Source organism: Amblyraja radiata, chromosome 5 (genome assembly GCF_010909765.2).
Source record: "Amblyraja radiata isolate CabotCenter1 chromosome 5, sAmbRad1.1.pri, whole genome shotgun sequence".
NCBI classification, from domain to species: domain Eukaryota; kingdom Metazoa; phylum Chordata; class Chondrichthyes; order Rajiformes; family Rajidae; genus Amblyraja; species Amblyraja radiata.
The window spans coordinates 66,969,277-66,988,963 of record NC_045960.1 but is presented as its reverse complement, the minus strand read 5'-3'; the positions used below and the strand labels follow the sequence as shown (position 1 = coordinate 66,988,963).

At 43.2% G+C, this 19,687-nt stretch overlaps 1 protein-coding gene across 15 annotated transcripts in view; it reads right to left on the bottom strand.

The window, feature by feature from the left end:
* The window catches only part of dnmt3a (DNA methyltransferase 3 alpha), a 420,321-nt gene that overhangs the window by 87,426 nt on the left and 313,208 nt on the right, over positions 1-19,687 (bottom strand). For 12 of the 15 annotated variants that reach the window (XM_033021452.1, XM_033021451.1, XM_033021454.1 and 9 more), the window contains 2 exons: positions 10,994-11,182; positions 662-871 (listed from right to left, as the gene is read on the bottom strand). In XM_033021452.1, the coding sequence (XP_032877343.1) occupies positions 662-871; positions 10,994-11,182 (399 nt within the window). The remainder of the gene's footprint in view (positions 1-661; positions 872-10,993; positions 11,183-19,687) is intronic. The other 3 variants (XM_033021461.1, XM_033021462.1, XM_033021463.1) reach the window with 1 other exon arrangement.

The window sequence follows — 19,687 nt, the reverse complement described above, 5'->3', positions numbered from 1 at the left end:
AATGTTACATTTGGGGAATCAAACTTCACCTCTATATACGGGCCAAACATGGGCAATTGGGACAAACTTAGAAAGAGGTGCAACGCACAGGCCTTGAACCTGGTGAGATGCAGGAGGAGCCCGGCCAGGACTCACCCCACAGAGCCCAGTCCCTCCATGCACTAGAGTCTCCCAATCCCTGCAGAGTATTATTAAGATGGCTGATCCGTGGGCGGTTGTTGCTGGGATGCAAGTCGGGGCCTGATCAACCCCGGCTGGGTCGCCTGGGCGAGGGTGTCTGATGTTGTGAGACCCGAAACACCCGATGACCCCAGGTCACATCACTGAGGATGTGTCCCAGCGCATCTAGAAGATGTATATTTTTCACACCGATGGGGCATCTTGGATGGTTTGAATGAGTTGAGCCAAAGGGCCTGGTTCCATGCTGCGTGAAGTCAATGACTCTCTGGTGTTATGCTCTGCACTGAACCTCCGATTCTTACTAAGTAGCCCATATTGCACCAAGGTCCAATGACCAATTCGTGTAGTGACCACACCCTGAAAATATTTCAGAATTGTATTAGTTCTCTTTTTCTGAGTTCTGAAGAATTGAATATGTTACCTTTCACGACTCTCAAGTTGAATGTCCAAGTCGTAGCAAGGGATGGAATAGTTAACTTACTTCATATTCTGACTCCTCCTCCACTGCTTTGACAGGGTCCTTCTCGGCTGTCTCGTGTGAAATGACTGAAAGTTCTGAAGTTGTTACAATTCTGGGAGGTGCAGGTTCAGTGGACTGCTGGGAAGTGGTTGTGCTTGTTTCTTTTTCTTTCTGAACTGGGATATCTTCCTGTGCACCCATCACTGCGACAAGCTTTGCCCTCTTCTCAGCCTACAGGTTGCAGATGATTGGTAACATGGGGAATCAATGGAGTTGGTTAGAATAAATAAGTGAGCAGTAGCCTTGACGATATCAACACAGTTCATGTAAAATATATTCATTTTGTATTGCCTAACATCAAACATCTACTAAATAAATATTTTTAACAAACAGATGACTAGAAACGGTACAATTCGCTCCTTTAAGCTCTTAGCATCACATTTGCGCATTGCTTGGTGTTTTGAGCTATTTTCTTCTGGAGAAATAAACTTTGACGAAAGGTACTTCTTTTCTTAAAACGATCTTCCTCTCGTTCGATTGGACCAATGCAATGTCAAGCAATAATTTCACACAGAACCATTCAGGTTCAAATTCGGCCCAGTCCAACAAGTTTTTTAGTGAGTTTGGGTGATCTCAGCTTTTTCCATTGAAGAAATTATTCTGAGTTTGGTGACAACCAGCAACAGATTATTGGCTTCATTTGTAAACACCTCAGTTGCAAATGTGTATATAAGTGTCACTGTGATAGGATACAATGTACACACTGGAATTTGGATGAGAAGGGGCTAAGAAGACAAAAATATGAAATCAAATGATGGAAATTCACAACCAATAAAGCAGATCACAGCTCTGCATGCTGTCATGATGGTGATGTGCAATTTAAGGAATTACAGGGGAATATCAGTTGTGATTTCTTTTTGAGCCAGATAATCTGAAGTGACCTGGACAAATGATCTATAGAAACATTCAATTCCCACAAAGGCTGTTGACTTCAGATATTATAATATTTTTTTTACTTCATTAAATGTTCACACTATTAAGAAGCCAGTACAATCATTAATGATAATGAAGTTTGCATATTGTCACAAGCAACATAATTCAATAGTGGTCTTTGTGGAATGAAATCTGCTGACATTGCTTCATCAAGCTTATATGAAACTGTAGATGCAAAGTCATGTATTTAACCCTTAACCCCTTCCATTCCCTCACCAAACCGTATCTCTCATCACCACGTCATCCAACTGCTGCCCCAGCACCCTGTGAAATAGTTTGACAAGTATATCAGTTGTACAAAATAGCTGTGGAAAAAAAACAACTACGTAGGCCTCCCATAATTTATCTCAGTAAGAATCTACCATGGACATGTTTTCTAATTGTGTTTTTACTTGTTTTCTATTTGTGTCTTGTTTTTCTTTTGCAGTCTGTTTCCTTACACTGTGTTGTAGAATAAATGTGTATTTTATGTATGATTTATATTTTCATATGTTGGCTGGGTCTATATGCCTGTGACTCATTGTAGATGTATTTCACTGTGCATGTGCACATGACAATAAACTCCATATGATTTGACTTGACTTGGCCAGCAAACATTCAGCAATCCCCACCAAGTTTTCGCCATGTAGAAGAACTCTTCCATTGACAAATCAAGCAGTAGTATGATAGACATACTCATGACATCAGCCAGGACATTGTAAGAGCTTTGGAGGCCCAACCATATTCACCTTTCCTCCATTATAATATCAGCTCACTAAGTTGGACCCGAAGTTTGGTTCAATCCATTGATCATGAGATAATGAAGCAGTCTAAGGTTGACCACAGGTAAGTAACTATCATGCACACGTTGCCAATGATTATCTCAAGCAAGAAACACCTGCACTAAGGTGGCACAGTGGAGCACTGTAGAGTTGCTGCCTTTTACAGAGGCAGAGACTCAGGTTGGATTCTGACTATGGGTGCTGTCTGTACGGTATTTTTACGTTCTCTGTGTGACTGCATGGGTTTTCATCAGGTGCTCTGGTTTCCTCCTGCATTCCAAAGATGTACAGGTGTGCAGGTTAATTGGCTTCTGTAAATTGTCCCTAGTGTGTAGGATAGAACTAGTGTATAGGTGATTGCTGGTCAGTGCTGATTCGGTGGGCCGAATAAACTCTTTTTGCGCTGTCTCACTAACTAAACTAAACTTGGCAGTCAATGGCATTACCATCTCTTTATTTATTGTCATCAATATCCTGGGAGAAGTGACCAGTTGACTGAACCAACCAATAAAGTACTCTGGTTACAAGAGCAGACAGAGACTGGGTATTCTGGGTAAGTAAATTACTCTGTATTTCCGTCTTCCCTTGATTCAAGAGGCATACGTGAGAAATGGATTTGTCTTCACTTGCCTGGTGAGTGCAGCTTCTACAGGTACCACATTTATAAAAACTGAATCAACCCAAGACAAATTAGCTTACTGAATTGTCACCTTATGCACCACTTTAAACATTTACTTCCTTCACAGCTGGTGCACAATGGATCATATGTAAGATGCATCACGGTAATCTTCTAAAGTTCTTTCATTGCTTCAAAGTTAAAGCTATGGAACTTGGCTACCAGACAAAGTTTCTCAAAGGCTACAACTGATATTTAGGCACTATATGCCTCTCCATCATTGTTCATATCCATTCCGAAATGGAAAATAAGTAATTTATCAGTATAGATGTGTTGATCCAGAAACTAAAATATAAATGGCTACTTACATAAAATAAGATAATCATGATCTTACTGGTGCATTTATGTACAGTACATAAAGTGTTCAAGTCTATCAACATATGCTATTGGACAACAGGATAACACCACTTAAATGTGATATCCATTAATAATTCAAAAACCACACAAGATTCATGAATTGGTGCCTGATTATTGTTCATAAGTCCATGTCATAGGAGCAGAATTAGGCCATTCAGCCCATCGAGTCTACCGTCATTCAATCATGACAGATCTATCTCACCCTCTCAACCTCATTCTACTGCTTTCTCCCCATAAACTCTGACATCCGTACTAATCCGACTAAATAAATTCCTCCTTCTCTTGTTTAGTTTTAATTTTAATATACTGCCAAAATATATGCCTGCCGTACATACCCTTTATGTCAATGTTTTAAGATTATTTTTTAACTAATTTTTTATTATCCCACCCAGCTGAATCTGTTGATCTTGCAAAATAAACAATTGACACATAAATAACCTAACAACAGAGTGACTTAATGGTTCTATTTTGGACAATGATTTTGGTAACAACTTATTTTGTTTGAATTTTGTACACTCATATTCCAGTTAATTCTGATAATATCCTGCCAGTCATGTTTCTTTCCGATTGTCCGCTATAACTGAGTAAGGACTTCACTCCAACCACCTAGTGGTCATTTCGTGAAACAATGATTTGTTTTCAAATACAAAATACTTTTTAACAGCTGAAAATATATTTTGTCACTGTAAACTAAAAACACTAAGGGTTGTTTGGTACACTATTTAATAGCGTATCATTGCACAAGTGCAGATCGAAGCAATTGCTTGTCAATTTCTATGGCCTCTCGCAGTGTAACTTGCAGTCTGTTCTTGAAGAGACAGTGGTGCCTGATTATTGTGGGGATGCTCCGTCCACTATAAACAAAATACATTATAATGAGGTCCATTATAACGAGGGCAGCTCAAGTCAATGATAACAATGGGGGATTTCCAATAATTTTAGTTTTTATTCGCTTTAATCATGTCTAGACATGACAGGTATATTGTGGCAAATTTGAATCAGTTATACAACAGTTTACAAAGAATGAAAAATGCCATAAAAGTTTGTCAATTGTAGTTACATGGATTCAGTTAGTAAATGTTAGCGATGAAAAAAGACGATGTTTCCAATCAATTCTTTAATTTCCATGAAGTGCTTCAGTTACATGTCTAACTGACAGCAAAGTGATGTATCGTTTTATGGGGCTACTTTTTATAATGTGCCTAAACAGCATCTTACAAGAAAGAAAGTGAAATTAATTTAAAGAAGAGGATTTCTATGAAGGCAGTCAATTGCAAACATGGTTACTATTTACATAAGGAAAGAAGGATTCCTTATGACCTGGTTAATGTTTCCTCAGAAGCCACTGTGTAATGCTGCTCTCTTTCAGATTACTTGCCTGTTTTAACCATAAATACATTAAAGAAAGCTGCAACATTTTGAATTATGGAAAGCAGAATCAATTTTAAGCATCTTTGAGTTTGAATTTAGTTTATTGTCATGTGTACTGAGGTACAGTGAAAAGCTTTTGTTGTATCAGCAGAAAGACAATACATGATTACAATCACGCCATCCAGTGTACAGATACATAATAAAGAGAATTACATTTAGTGCAAGATAAAGCCAGTAAATTCCGATCAAAGATAATCCGAGGGTCTCCAATGAGGTTGGTAGTAGTTCAGGACTGGTCTCTAATTGTTGCTAGGGTGGTTCAGTTGCCTGATAACAGCTCAGAAGAAACTATCCCTGAATCTGGAGGTGTGCGTTTTCACACTTCTATACCTTTTGTCCGATGGGAGAGGGGAAAAGAGGGAGTGGCCAGGTGCGACGTCCTTGATTATGCTGGCGGCCTTGCCGAGGCAACATGAGGTGTAAATGTGGGTTTGTGTGATGGTCTGGGCTGCGTCCACAATTCTCTGCAATTTCTTGCGGTCTTAAATGGAGCTGTTCCCAAACCAAGCTGTGATGCATCCTAATGAAATGCTTTCTACTGCGCATCTGTAGAAATTGTTGGGGGCATGCCGACGTTCCTAAGCCTTCAAAGGAAGTAATCATTGGTTGGCCATTGGTTCTTGGCCATTGCTTCAATATGGATGGTCTAGGAGAAGTTGTTGGTGATATTTACTCCTTGAATTTTAAGCTTTCAACCATCTCTGCTGGGGGTTCAGTATTGATGTGGATAGAGAACTGGCTGGCAAACAGGAAGCAAAGAGTAGGAGTAAACGGGTCCTTTTCACAATGGCAGGCAGTGACTAGTGGGGTACCGCAAGGCTCAGTGCTGGGACCCCAGCTATTTACAATATATATTAATGATCTGGATGAGGGAATTGAAGGCAATATCTCCAAATTTGCGATGACACTAAGCTGGGGGGCAGTGTTAGCTGTGAGGAGGATGCTAGGAGACTGCAAGGTGACTTGGATAGGCTGGGTGAGTGGGCAAATGTTTGGCAGATGCAGTATAATGTGGATAAATGTGAGGTTCTCCATTTTGGTGGCAAAAACAGGAAAGCAGACTATTATCTAAATGGTGGCCGACTAGGAAAAGGGGAGATGCAGCGAGACCTGGGTGTCATGGTACACCAGTCATTGAAAGTGGGCATGCAGGTGCAGCAGGCAGTGAAGAAAGCGAATGGTATGTTAGCTTTCATAGCAAAAGGATTTGAGTATAGGAGCAGGGAGGTTCTACTGCAGTTGTACAGGGTCTTGGTGAGACCACACCTGGAGTATTGCGTACAGTTTTGGTCTCCAAATCTGGGGAAGGACATTATTGCCATAGAGGGAGTGCAGAGAAGGTTCACCAGACTGATTCCTGGGATGTCAGGACTGTCTTATGAAGAAAGACTGGATAGACTTGGTTTATACTCTCTAGAATTTAGGAGATTGAGAGGGGATCTTATAGAAACTTACAAAATTCTTAAGGGGTTGGACAGGCTAGATGCAGGAAGATTGCTCCCGATGTTGGGGAAGTCCAGGACAAGGGGTCACAGCTTAAGGATAAGGGGGAAATCCTTTAAAATCGAGATGAGAAGAACTTTTTTCACACAGAGAGTGGTGAATCTCTGGAACTCCCTGCCACAGAGGGTAGTCGAGGCCAGTTCATTGGCTATATTTAAGAGGGAGTTAGATGTGGCCCTTGTGGCTAAGGGGATCAGAGGGTATGGAGAGAAGGCAGGTATGGGATACTGAGTTGGATGATCAGCCATGATCATATTGAATGGCGGTGCAGGCTCGAAGGGCCGAATGGCCTACTCCTGCACCTAATTTCTATGTTTCTATGTTTCTATGTAATGCAAACTGAGGTATGTGTACCGCTTTGCTTCCTGAGTTGATCACCATCTCCTTTGTCTTGCTGACTTTAAGAGAAAGGTTGTTGTCTTGACACCAGGACATGAGGATCTCTATCTCCTTCCTGTACTCCATCTCATCATTATTTTGAAATCCGGTCCACAGTGGGGGGTGTCGTTTACAAATTTGAAAAATTAAATGAGATTTATACATGGTTGCACAGTCATGGGTGTACAAGGAGCAAAGAAGGGGGCTGAGAACGCATCCTTGTAGAGCACCAGTGTTGAGGATTATTGGAGAGGATTATTTGTCCCCTATCCTCACTCAGGAAGTCGAGGATCCAGTTGCAGAGATGAGTGCTGACTCCGTCCCGCGAGTTTGGTGATGAGCTTGGATGGGATATGGTGTTAAAGGCAGAGATGTAGTTTATGATATAGGAGTCTTTCCCATGTATGTCAATGAGTAAAAATAAATTCAATTTTTTATTATTTTTGTGAAACTGTGCTTTTAATGTTGGGTTTTCTGACCGGTACATAATCAGGGAAATTATTCAGACAGATCAATGGTTCTCATTTTAGATCCTATGTTCACTCAGTGTCCATCCTCAAACTATTTATACTGCAATCAATGTTAAATCCTCAATTATAAATATAAAACATCTAGATTTCATGCAGATTGAATCAGAAACTATCTGATGTTCGGTGCATATTTGGCAGCTTTCTAACCAGACACTGGGATTGTTGTAAAGCATTAAATTAACATGTTTCAAACTCCAAACATTTACACATCCAATGAAAACAATTCCAAGAAAACTAAAGTTTTCCTGAAAATCCATTATTCTAGAGTTTATTGTTAACTTCAATAATAGGAGATATATGCAGTATGCAATTGCCTTGAATAAAGAATGAAGTAACAATATATACTTTATTCACTAGGTGGAGATAAAGTTACATATTTGGAATGGTGTAGCTATATCAAGTTTTCCTTTCAAATTGTGCTAATTTTAGAATGGAGGACATAATAGTATTGCTCTCTGATATATTCAGTTTACTTTCCACTGCACAATAAGAACCACATTTTTATATCCACGGAGACATGCAGTTTTATTAGAGGCAGGGAGGAAGACTCGCTTCAGGGTCCTTGCATGGCTAATTCTTCTTGCTTTTCTTTATGTGTGTCCATATGTTGCCTTCTTGTGTCCTGGGATGATGTATTATTTTCCTTCTATGACAATGCTATTGCCCAGCATGATAAGGGTCAATGAACACCTCCTGATTCACTTTCACCTTTGTGACCTTGGTGACCATTTCATTCTTCTTTTGAACCATCTCAATTATCTATCCCTTGAATGTCAGTGTTATCACTGTCATTAAATCCCACGCCATTAGCATGGAAGCACCATCATTGTCTCGGCACTTAACAGGAACAACCACATGAGATTTGCAGCCATAAAAGTAGGTCAAAGGCATGGCAACTGCCCCCTCACAGGCTTTCTATTAGTTAAAAGTGAGAAGGATGAAAGAATACTCTTCACCTGCATGGATAGTTAGCCACAACTCTCTCAAAATAATCAACTCCAGTCAGTAGGAAGTGAATATCTCAATTATTATTTTCTCTTTCACCTTAAAAATTGCTCCCTCCATAATCAGCACATCGGGCTGAGAGTTTACTATCTACAAGATGCAATGAGCAATCTGACAGGACTTTCTGACACTGGAAGCTGATGCTGTGACCTCCAGGAATGAAGAGAGTGACTGTTTAGGCTGGTAGAAGGAATGTCTTTTTCCTGAATAGTGTCAGGCATCTTCAATGATGATAGATGGACATTTATCCAGGCAAGCGGACTCTATTCCATCATTGTCACCGTTCCCTCAGCCAACAATGATCCATTCTACATCCCTGATCATCGTCTGCTTTGATCAGCCATTTTCACACCTTATCCTTCCACATATTTCTAGTCTCCCTATCCCCTGACTCTCAGACTGAAGAAGGGTCTCGACCTGAAACGTCTCCTTCTCTCCAGAGATACTGCCTGTCCCACTGAGTAGTATACTGAGACACGCTAGAGGCATGTAACATGTCCCCGAAGTTGGGGGAGTCCAGAACCAGGGGCCACAGTTTCAGAATAAAGGATGCCATTATTCCCGAGGAAACACTTTTTCTCACAGAGAGTGGTGAGTCTGTGGAATTCTCTGCCTCAGAGGGCAGTGGAGGCCAGTTCTCTGGATACTTTCAGGAGAGAGCTAGATGGGGCTCTTAAAGATAGCGGAGTCAAGGGATATGACTCCGCTAGGGCAGGAAAATGTTCCCAATGTTGGGCGAGTCCAGTACCAGGGGCCACAGTCTACGAATAAAGGGGAGGCCATTTATGACTGAGGTGAGAAAAAACTTTTTCACCCAGAGAGTTGTGAATTTATGGAATTCCCTGCCACAGAGGGCAGTAGAGGCCAAATCATTGGATGGATTTAAGAGAGAGTTATATAGAGCTCTAGGGGATGGTGGAATCAAGGGATATGGGGAGAAGGCAGGCACGGGTTATTGATTGGGGAGGAACAGCCATGATCACAATGGCGGTGCTGGCTCGAAGGGCCGAATGGCCTCCTCCTGCACCTATTTTCTATGTTTCGATGATTTCATAATCATTATATTTAACATTCAGCAGCAAGTGGCAATGCTGCTTACTTTGTACGATGCCAGTGGGTTGATTTCCATATTCTAACCCTTTTGTCCATTCTTTGGGCACTTGAACTGAGTCTACACCAATTCAAAGTAATATTGCAAAAGAAAAAGCTAATACAAAGAAAGATTTTATATCTTCAAGCAAGTATGAATTTCTCCACTTGCAACTATTTCAAGGGAGGTCATGATCACAATTTGAAATAAACACCAACAAAGAAAATCCTCACTAACTTCTGAAGTAACCTACATATCCTGAAAAGAGCCCATTGTGCTCTTCATGCTCTCTCCCTCAAACATTTTCTCTTTTTTTAACCTACATTTTGCCTCATTTTGCTGAACACGTTGACTCTGTTCATTTGAGAGTCTAGCCAGTGTGTGTCAGGAGATTATCTGACAACTTGTTGTCATTAGTTTTGGTCTCCTAATTTGAGGAAGGACATCCTTGCTATTGAGGCAGAGTAGCGTAGGTTCACGAGGTTAATCCCCGGGATGGTGGGACTGTCATATGAGGAAAGATTGGAAAGACTGGGCTTGAATTCACTGGAATTTAGAAGGATGAGAGGGTATCTTATAGAAACATATACAATTATAAAAGGACAGGACAAGCTAGATGCAGGAAAAAATTCCCAATGTTGGGGGAGTCCAGAACCAGGGGCCACAGTCTAAGAATAAAGGGGGAGCCATTTAAAACTGAGGTGAGGAAAAAAAATTTCACCCAGAGAGTTGTGAATTTGTGGAATTCTCTGCCACAAAAGGCAGTGGAGGCCAATTCACTGGATGAATTTAAAAGAGAGTTAGATGGAGCTCTGGGGCCCAGCAGAAACAAGGGATATGGCGAGAAGGCAGGCACGGGTTACTGATTGTGGATGATCAGCCATAATCACAATGAATGGCGGTGCTGGATCGAAGGACCAAATGGCCTCTTCCTGCACCTATTGTCGATGTTTCTAACATTGAGGAGGATAACCCAATGAAGATGCCCCCACCCAGTTTATAAGCATTTCCGGGCATACGTCTTTGGACTGCAGCAAGGATTGAGAACCTTGTCTCATTTATCTCTCTGAGGCCGTCGGGTAGCATTATGGCCAATTATAGTTACCACTGCCATGACGAGATTAGCAAGCGCTTCACCAACATGCTGAACCCTGTGCATCAGAACTATGAGGAGAATCTTCTTTGGCTAACCTCTGAATGTTTCCAATCTACATTAAGGGTGGACTCCATTCCCAATCAATTGGGAAATGGTCCTGGATCAGGTACAGAGCAGCACTCCCAGAAACTACTCCTGAGGAAACTGCACGCTACTAGTACTGCTTTATGTATGGATTTGATTTCCTGATAAGTTATGCCATTGAGGTCCACTCCTCAATGGCAGCGTTAATTTGGTCACTTTTGCTTAATACCTGTAGCTTTGATCATTTAGTCACTGACAAGACAAGACCAGAACATAAACAAGATTATGACATTGTCAAGGCACCTCATGGCATCAACCAGCCAGAAATGTCCTGATAATTCACACAGGAATGTGTGTGATTACTTAATGCACCCTGCTGTATGCATTGGGTGGTAAAATTATTGACTGAAACATCGTGACTCAGTAGAGTAATGGTTTAGACACTGTACCTCAGTCTGGGGGAGGGGGTGAAGTTTCCCACTTCGGGGAAAATATGTGATTCTTTCCATTTCACCCCACGGTAAGAGTGCTTCCTCCTGGCTAAGCAATGGGGTGGCATTCAAGTGGGATGCATCAGGGGGGTTTGCAGCCTTTTTACTCATCCTCCTAGCGGTAGAATGACGCATGGAGGTGAGAGACTAAAGTGAAGGAATAAGAAGACAAAAACAGGTAAAATGTAAGTAAATGAAAAGAACACCCATTGTGGAATGGGGACGACATTACAAATTACTCGGAGTTTCTTACCTACGTCACAGTATATATACCAACATAATTAGAAACTTCACCATTGTGACAACAACATTTTGGGATTTGTTGATCAGCACTCAACCTAACAACGATTTTAAGCCTGTTGATGCCTGGCTTTTGGAGATGCAACAACCATATTCTCTTGCAGGTTCTGAATGATTGATTCTGAATTATTGTGCTGCGTACCTTCAGCTGATCTCTCCCTCATCAACTCGTTCATTTGATCAGGACATCTAACATAGAAAATGTAGTTCAACAAAGAAACTGACAAGTTACTAAAGAACCCCCCCCTCCCCACCCCATTATAAGGGTAGTGAGTCTGAAGAAGGGTTTCGGCCCGAAACGTTGCCCATTTCCTTCGCTCCATAGATGCTGCTGCACCCGCTGAGTTTCTCCAGCATTTTTGTGTACCTAGTGATTAGATTAGCTCCCTGACTGCTGTGATTAAGTATGTTCCTTTGCATAAACCTTCACTGGTGTGGAAGATGGGAGAAAATCTTAGCAATCAAGTGAATAGTAGGTGCCTTTTACAGACACCAGGTTATCTCATGCAATGTCAGAGCACGATCTCTATTTGGGGAACATATCATTAACCTATATTTCTTATAATGGAGCATTTCTAGTTCTGCTCCCATAACAGATAATTATTTGTTAAATGATTAGTTTCTTCTTGAAAGGATTGGTTTTAGGTGAAATCCCTACACACCATACTGAAGCACTTAATTTACCTTGAAAATTACTTTTCATCATAATTAAAGATACTGTGCATATCTAAAAAAACAATATATAGAGTAAATATACTTCATAACACCAACAAACACCAACAAACCACACCTCAAATAAATTAGACACAGCGATTCCCTTTTAAGATAGAAACCATGCCAAAGATCATAGCATACCTTTACACAATTTCCAAAGAATATTATCCAATAACATTTACCTTTTCATATTACACAGATCGGGTAACAGATCATGTCTAAAATATCTGTGGACTCAACAGATGTGGAATTTGTAGCATATCTGATGCTGCCTCTGTTTGCAATGAACTACCGTAATAGTAGTCTGTTTGTACTGGTGTTCCACAGCACATACTGCATTCTAATCGCTAGTCACTGTTTCATTTCACTTTCACAAAAAACATGTTTCAACTCAACACATTAGGAACATTTGAACTTAAAACTGTAAATGGAATGGAATAGCCACTGACTGAATACAATAATTTATAACCCTGCTTGGCATCACATCCTTCAAGGGCATATTGTTCAACCAGGACTAAATGAGATTTCCATCTTTGCAAATTCATTTGTGGTTTTGTGTGCATGTGTCGGCGCATGCATTTCAAGTGAACCACAGTGTGAACACATGACCCAAGTGGGTGAAATCAGTTAAAGCACAAACTGGCCAGAATAAATCAATTAGGCATGAACTTTAAATAAATACACAGGAATTAATCAGAAGTACAAATGTCAAGGGGATTTTTTTGTGAGTTTGTATTACATGTGGAGACCCTTTGACTGCCAGCCATGATTGCTGAACATTTAGAGAAGCCAACAGTGACTTTACAACTTATAAATACCATTCTTCTAGGAGACGCTTTGGAAGCATACGTATCAGGAAATGCTGCAATATAATTAATTATAACCATTGACACCCGAGAACTTCTTTGACAATAGTGATGATTAACAAAGACGGGTTTCCTGACTGATCTTTCGAAAGGGAACCTTGCTGGTGGTGTGTATGGGAATTTGAACAGGTGCTGCACACAGTCTTTCTGATGAATGATTGGAAACTGTGATTAAGACCCTGTCCCACTTACCCGAGTTACTCACGAACATTCCCGAGTTTTCCCCTTGATTCGAACTCGGAGAATTACGGTAATAGCCATCCGTAGGTACTCGGGGCTATTTGTTTAACTCGTGGACATTTTTCAACATGTTGAAAAAACGTCCCGACTTACCTGATGCCCCGAGTTCCCACGGCTGGCATTACGAGCCGCTATGAAACATCTACGGACTCCTACGGGCTCGCTGCCGACATTACCCGACATTCCCCGAGTTCCAATCAAGGGGAAAACGCAGGAGAGTTTGCGAGTAACTCAGGAAAGTGGGTCAGGGTCTTTAGTACACACCTGGAATCCTCGTTTCTGCATCTGGCTGATAGAGCTTTGCATCAGCAGAGAAGATTCATAACATTATCTTCTCCAACGACATGACTGTCTCAAGCGCACAGAGTGAATGAAGACTGCAGGGAAATCAGCTATTCCAATTCATTCTTTGTATGTATTTTTTGCCGTTTTCTCAACTACTCATGCAGAGAACAGCATAAACAATGGAGATGCCAACCTAATCAAGCTTTCCTGTCAGATCAAAGATACAAACTGCTGGAGGAACAGTGGGTTGAGCAGCATCTGGGAGGCAGTGGGATGCTGATGTTTTGGGCCATGACCCTGCATCGTAACCAGGAGTGAGGAGAGAAATATTGCCAGTATAAAGAGGTGAGAGAGAGTGAGGCAAGGGTCAAGAGGTGGACCCAGCTGAGGAGTGGCATGATGGGCTGGACGAACTGATGGGGAAGGAGGATGGCAGAGTTTAGAGACAGGCTGGTGAGTGGTAAGTGGAAACAGATAGGGAAACAGAGAGGGGCAGAAACAGCCAGGGAGGAAAGAGGAGGGGGAAGGTAGAGACAGAGGTTGGAGGTGATAACATAGAAATTTAGAAAATAAGTGCAGGAGTAGGGCATTCGGCCCTTCGAGCCAACACCGCCATTCCATATGATCATGGCTGATCATCCAAAATCAGTACCCCGTTCCGGCTTTTTCCCCATATCCCTTGATTCCCTTAGCCCTAAGAGCTCAATCTAACTCTCACTTGAAAGAGTGGAAGCAGAAAAGGAAGGGATAATGAGGAGATGGAATCAGATGGGGGAGCGGGTAGAGGAGGAGAAACACAGGTAGATTGGTGTATTGACAATGGGCAAATGGGAATAAGAAATGTGAACAAAGGGAAAAAGAGCCTAGGTGGTAGTGTAGTGACAAGTACAGCATCTCGTGCAGTTGCAGAGGAAAGTGCCTGGGGAGGGGGGAGTGGGAGGGATGAGCAGATTAAGGAGTCACAGAGAAAGTGGTCCGAGCAGAACGGGATGGAGAGGGGCAGATGTGATTGGTGGTGGGATCATGTTGTCACTGGCAAATGGCGAAGGACTATATGTTGGATGCAGAGGCTAGTGGGGTGAAAGGTGCAGACCCAAGGGAACTCTGTCTATGGGAGAGCATGGAGAGAGCAGATATCTGTGAATTGGAAATGTGGGTGAGGGCGCCATCAACTATGATTGAGGAAAGTGACATTTTCTGAAAAAGAACATTTCCAAAATCCTTTGCCAGAGAAAATAAGTCGAGTAGGTTTAGTACGAAGGATCACATTGCTACATGTAAGAGAACAGGAGCAATTTGGCATTTGGAAAGGTTTTGTAGAGTTTCATGTTCACACACAAACAGTTATGTGGCACATGGTTGGAAAATGTCTTGAATTTTAGAAACGGCAGTCACTTAGTTAGTCTAGCCCGCAAATATAGCAAGCTGAGATCTCCGATCTATTGTTCGGGAGAGAGAGATGGGGAGAGGGGGAGAGACAGGGAGAGACAGGGAAAGAGAGGGAGAGACACAGTGAGTGGGGGACAGAGGGGGAGAGAATGGGAAAGAGTGGGAACGAGTGAGAAAGAGTAAGAGAGGGGGGAGAGGGGAGGCTGGGGGAGAGAGTAGGATGGAGAGGAAGGCAGAGTGAGGGAGGATAGAGAGGAAAGGAGGGAAAATAATGGAGAGGTGGAGGGGCAAGGGGGAGAGAGGGGCAAGGGGAGAGAGGGGCAAGGGGAGAGAGGGGAAGAGGAGAGTGGGAGAAAGGGGGAGAGAGGGGCAAGGGGGAGAGAGGGGCAAGGGGGAGAGAGGGGCAATGGGGAGAGAGGGGCAATGGGGAGAGAGGGGCAAGGGGAAGAGAGGGGCAATGGGGAGAGAGGGGAAGAGGAGAGTGGGAGAAAGGGGGAGGGAGAAAGAGGGGGAGACAGAAAGATAGAGACTGGGGGAGAGGGGGATAAGGGGCACACTGACCAGGAGGAGCAAAAGATGATTTGTAGGGAGGTAAAACATGTGTGCAAGAGATCAGGACAGCTTGTGAATGACGAGAAGATAAGAATTGAGTGATCTAAGAACACTAAAAGATAAAACAATGCATTCAGAAAGTATTCAGACCCCTTCACTTTTTCCACATTTTGTTACGTTACAGCCTTATTTTAAAATGGATTAACATCTTTTTTTTATCATCAATCTACACACAATACCCCAGAATGAAGAAGCAAAAACAGGTGTTAAGAAATATTTTCAAAGTAATTAAAAAGAAATAACTGAAATATCACATTTACATAAGTATTCAGACCCTTTGCTATGACACTCAAAATTGAGCTTAGGTTATCCTTGAGATGTTTCTACAACTTGATTGGAGTCCTCCAATGGTAAATTAAATTGATTGGACATGATTTGGAAAGGCACACACCTGTCTATATAAGGTCCCACAGTTGACAGAGCTAAAACCAAGCCATGAAGACTAAGGAATTGTTCTTAGACATCCAAGACAGGATTGTGTCGAGACACAGATCTGGTGAAGGGTATAAAACAATTTCTGCATCATTGCAGGTCCCGAAGAGCACATTGGCCTCCGTCATTCTTAAAGGGAAGAATTTTGGAACCACCAGAACTCTTCATAGAGCTGGCCACCCGGCTAAACTGAGCAATCGGGGGAGAAGGGCCTTGGTCAGGGTGGTGACCAAGAACCCGAATGGTCACTCTGACAAAACTCTAGAGTTCCTCTGTGGAGGTGGGAGAACCTTCCAGAAGGACAACTATATCTGCAGCACTCCACCAATCAGGCCTTTATGGTAGAGTGGCTAGACGGAAGTCACTCCTCAGTAAAAGGCACATGACAGCCCGCTTGGAGTTTGCCAAAAGGCACCAAAAGGACTCTCAGACCATGAGAAACAAGATTCTCTGGTCTGATGAAACCAAGATTGAACTCTTTAGCCTGAATGCCAAGCGTCATGTCTGGAGGAAACCATGCACCGCTCATCACCTGGCTAATACCATACCTACGGTGAAGCATGGTGGTGGCAGCATCATGCTGTGGGGATGTTCTTCAGTGGCAGGAACTGGGAGACTAGTCAGGATCGAAGGAAAGATGAACGGAGCAAAGTACAGAGAGATCCATGATGAAAAGAGCATTCTGGACCTCAGATTGGGGCGGAGGTTCACCTTGCAACAGGACAATGACCCGAAGCACACAGCCAAGACAACGCAGGAGTGGCTTCATGACAAGTCTGTGAATGTCCTTGAGTGGCCCACCCAGAGCCCAGACTTGAACCTGATCGCACATCTCTGGAGGGACCTGAAAATAGCTGTGCATCAATGCTCCCCATCCAACCTGACAGAGCTTGATCGGACCTGCATAGAAGAAGATTTGAAGGTGTAATCGCTGCCAAAGGTGCCTCAAAGTACTGAGTAAAGGGTCTGAATACTTATGTAAATATGATATTTCAGTTATTTATTTTTAATTACTTTGCAAAAATTTCTAAACACCTGTTTTTGCTTTTATTATGTGGTATTGTGTGTAGCTTGATGATAAAAAAAATAATGTAATCAATTTTAGAATAAGGCTGTAATGTAACAAAATGTGGAAAATGTAAGGGGTCTGAATATTTTCTGAATGCTCTGCAGATCTAGAAATGGCTCCACGAGGAGTAGAACAGAGACCTGGGTTCAATCCTGACCTCAGGTGTGGGGTTTGCTTGTTTTCTCTGTGACTAGATGGATTTCCTCTGGGTGTTCTGCTTTTCCTGCCACATCCCCCGAAATGTGCAGTTTTGGTGGTTAATCTTAATTTGCCACTGTAAATTGCCCCCAGTGTGGAGTTAGTAGTAAAATCCAGGGGGGAGTTGCTGCAAATATAGAGGGAATAAAAATGGGATTATTGTAGGATTAGGGGCTGGATCACCACAACGCAGCGGGAGAACAAGCAAGGAAGAGATAAGATTTTAAGACTTTTTACCTTCCATCACTGTTAGGAGGTGCCTGGAGATTCACTGTGATGGATGTTTGTGTTAAATTGTGTTCATTGTGTGTTCTGTTACTTTTTTTCTGTCATGACTGCAAGGTACGCAATTTCATTCAAACTATTGTTTGAATGACAATAAAGGAAACTCTAAACTCTAGTGTATATCCCAGAATCAACCAATACCTCACCTCGAACATCTGGCGGTGTAGTGCCGTCCCTTCTACCTCCCGAGAGAATTCACCTCCGTTATCCTGACCGCGGTCTACATCCCACCCCAGGCAGATGTCCGTCTGGCACTGGAGGAGCTGCACGCCGTGGTCAACAAACACCAGACGTCTTACCCCGAGGCATTTATCACCATTGCTGGGGACTTCAATAAGGTGAACCTCAAGAAATAACTCCCCAACTTCCACCAACATGTCTCCTGCTGCACCAGAGGACCTAACACCCTCGACCACTGCTACACCACCATTAAGAATGCCTATCGTTCTATCCCTCGCCCTCACTTCGGTAAGTCCGACCATACCGCGGTGCTGCTTCTTCCTGCCTACAGGCAGCAATTAAAGAGCGCACCCCCAGAAGTGAGGACAGTACAGAGCTGGTCGGGGGGGGGGGGGGGGGGGGGGGGGGCAGAAGAACAACTCCAGGACTGTTTGGAGTCTGTAGATTGGGCAATGTTCAAGGACTCGGCGACTTGAACGAATATGCCACAGTCGTTACAGACTTCATAAAGAAATGTGTGGAGGACTGCATCCCTACAAAAACCTTCCGAGTGTTTCCCAATCAGAAACCTTGGATGAACTTTGAGATCCGCACTCTCCTGAAGTCCAGACACAGGGCATTCACCTCCAATGATACAGTGGCCTACATGAAGACCAGATACGACCTTGGTAAGGCCATCACAAAGGCCAAAAGGGACTTCTGCTCCAAACTGGAGGACGAGACAGATGTTCGGCAGCTGTGGCAGGGCCTGAATGCAATCACCTCCTACAAGGCAAAACCAGGAGGCAGCTCGAATGTCGGTGTAACATCACTCCCTGACGAGCTCAATGCGTTTTACGCACGCTTTGACAGGGAGAATACTGATGTGCCTTCCCGATCCCCCATTCGCTGTGATGGCATTTCAGTCTCAGTCACAGAGGACAGAGGCTGATGTCAGGAAATCCTTCAGAGGGGTGAACCCCCGAAAAGCACCTGGTCCTGATGGTATACCCGGTCGTGTTCTAAAAACCTGTGCGGACCAGCTGGCGGGAGTTTTTACGGACATTTTCAACCTCTCACTTCTGAGGTCTGAGGTCCCCACCTGCTTTAAAAGGGCATCAATTATACCGGTGCCCAAGAAGAGTAAGGTGACGTGCCTCAATGACTATCGACCAGTGGCACTAACGCCGGTGGTGATGAAGTGCTTTGAGAGGTTGATCATGGAGCAAATCAACTCCTACCTCGACAAAAACCTGGACCCACTGCAGTTCGCGTACCGCCACAACAGATCAACGGTGGATGCGATCTCGCTGGCCCTCCACTCCGCACTGGACCACTTGGACAACAAAAACTCATATGTCAGGCTGTTATTCATTGATTACAGCTCGGCATTTAACACAATCATCCCCTCCAAACTGGTTACCAAACTCGCAGAACTGGGTCTCTGCACATCCCTCTGCAACTGGATCCTCGACTTCCTCATCCACAGACCACAGTCTGTTCGTATTGGTGGAAATGTGTCAGCCTCGATAACAATCAGCAGGGGAGCACCTCAAGGCTGCGTGCTCAGCCCCCTGCTGTACTCACTCTATACCCATGACTGCGTAGCGAACCACAGTGCGAACTCCATCATCAAGTTCGCTGGCGACACCACTATTGTGGGGCGTATCACTGGTGGGGATGAGTCAGAATACAGAAGAGAGATCGAGCAACTGTCCATATGGTGCCAGCGCAATAACCTGGCCCTCAACACCAGCAAAACCAAGGAACTGATTGTGGACTTTGGAAGGAGTAGGAGGGGGACCCACAGCCCCATTTATATCAACGGGTCGATGGTTGAAAGGGTCAAGAACTTCAAATTCCTGGGCGTGCACATCTTTCCTGGTCCGAGAACACTAACGCAATTATCAAAAAAGCTCATCAGCGCCTCTACTTCCTGAGAAGATTACGGAGAGTCGGATTGTCAAGGAAGACTCTCTCTAACTTCTACAGGTGCACAGTCGAGAGCATACTGACCGGTTGCATCGTGGCTTGGTTCGGCAATTTGAGCGCCCTGGAGAGGAAAAGACTACAAAAAGTAGTAAACACTGCCCAGTCCATCAT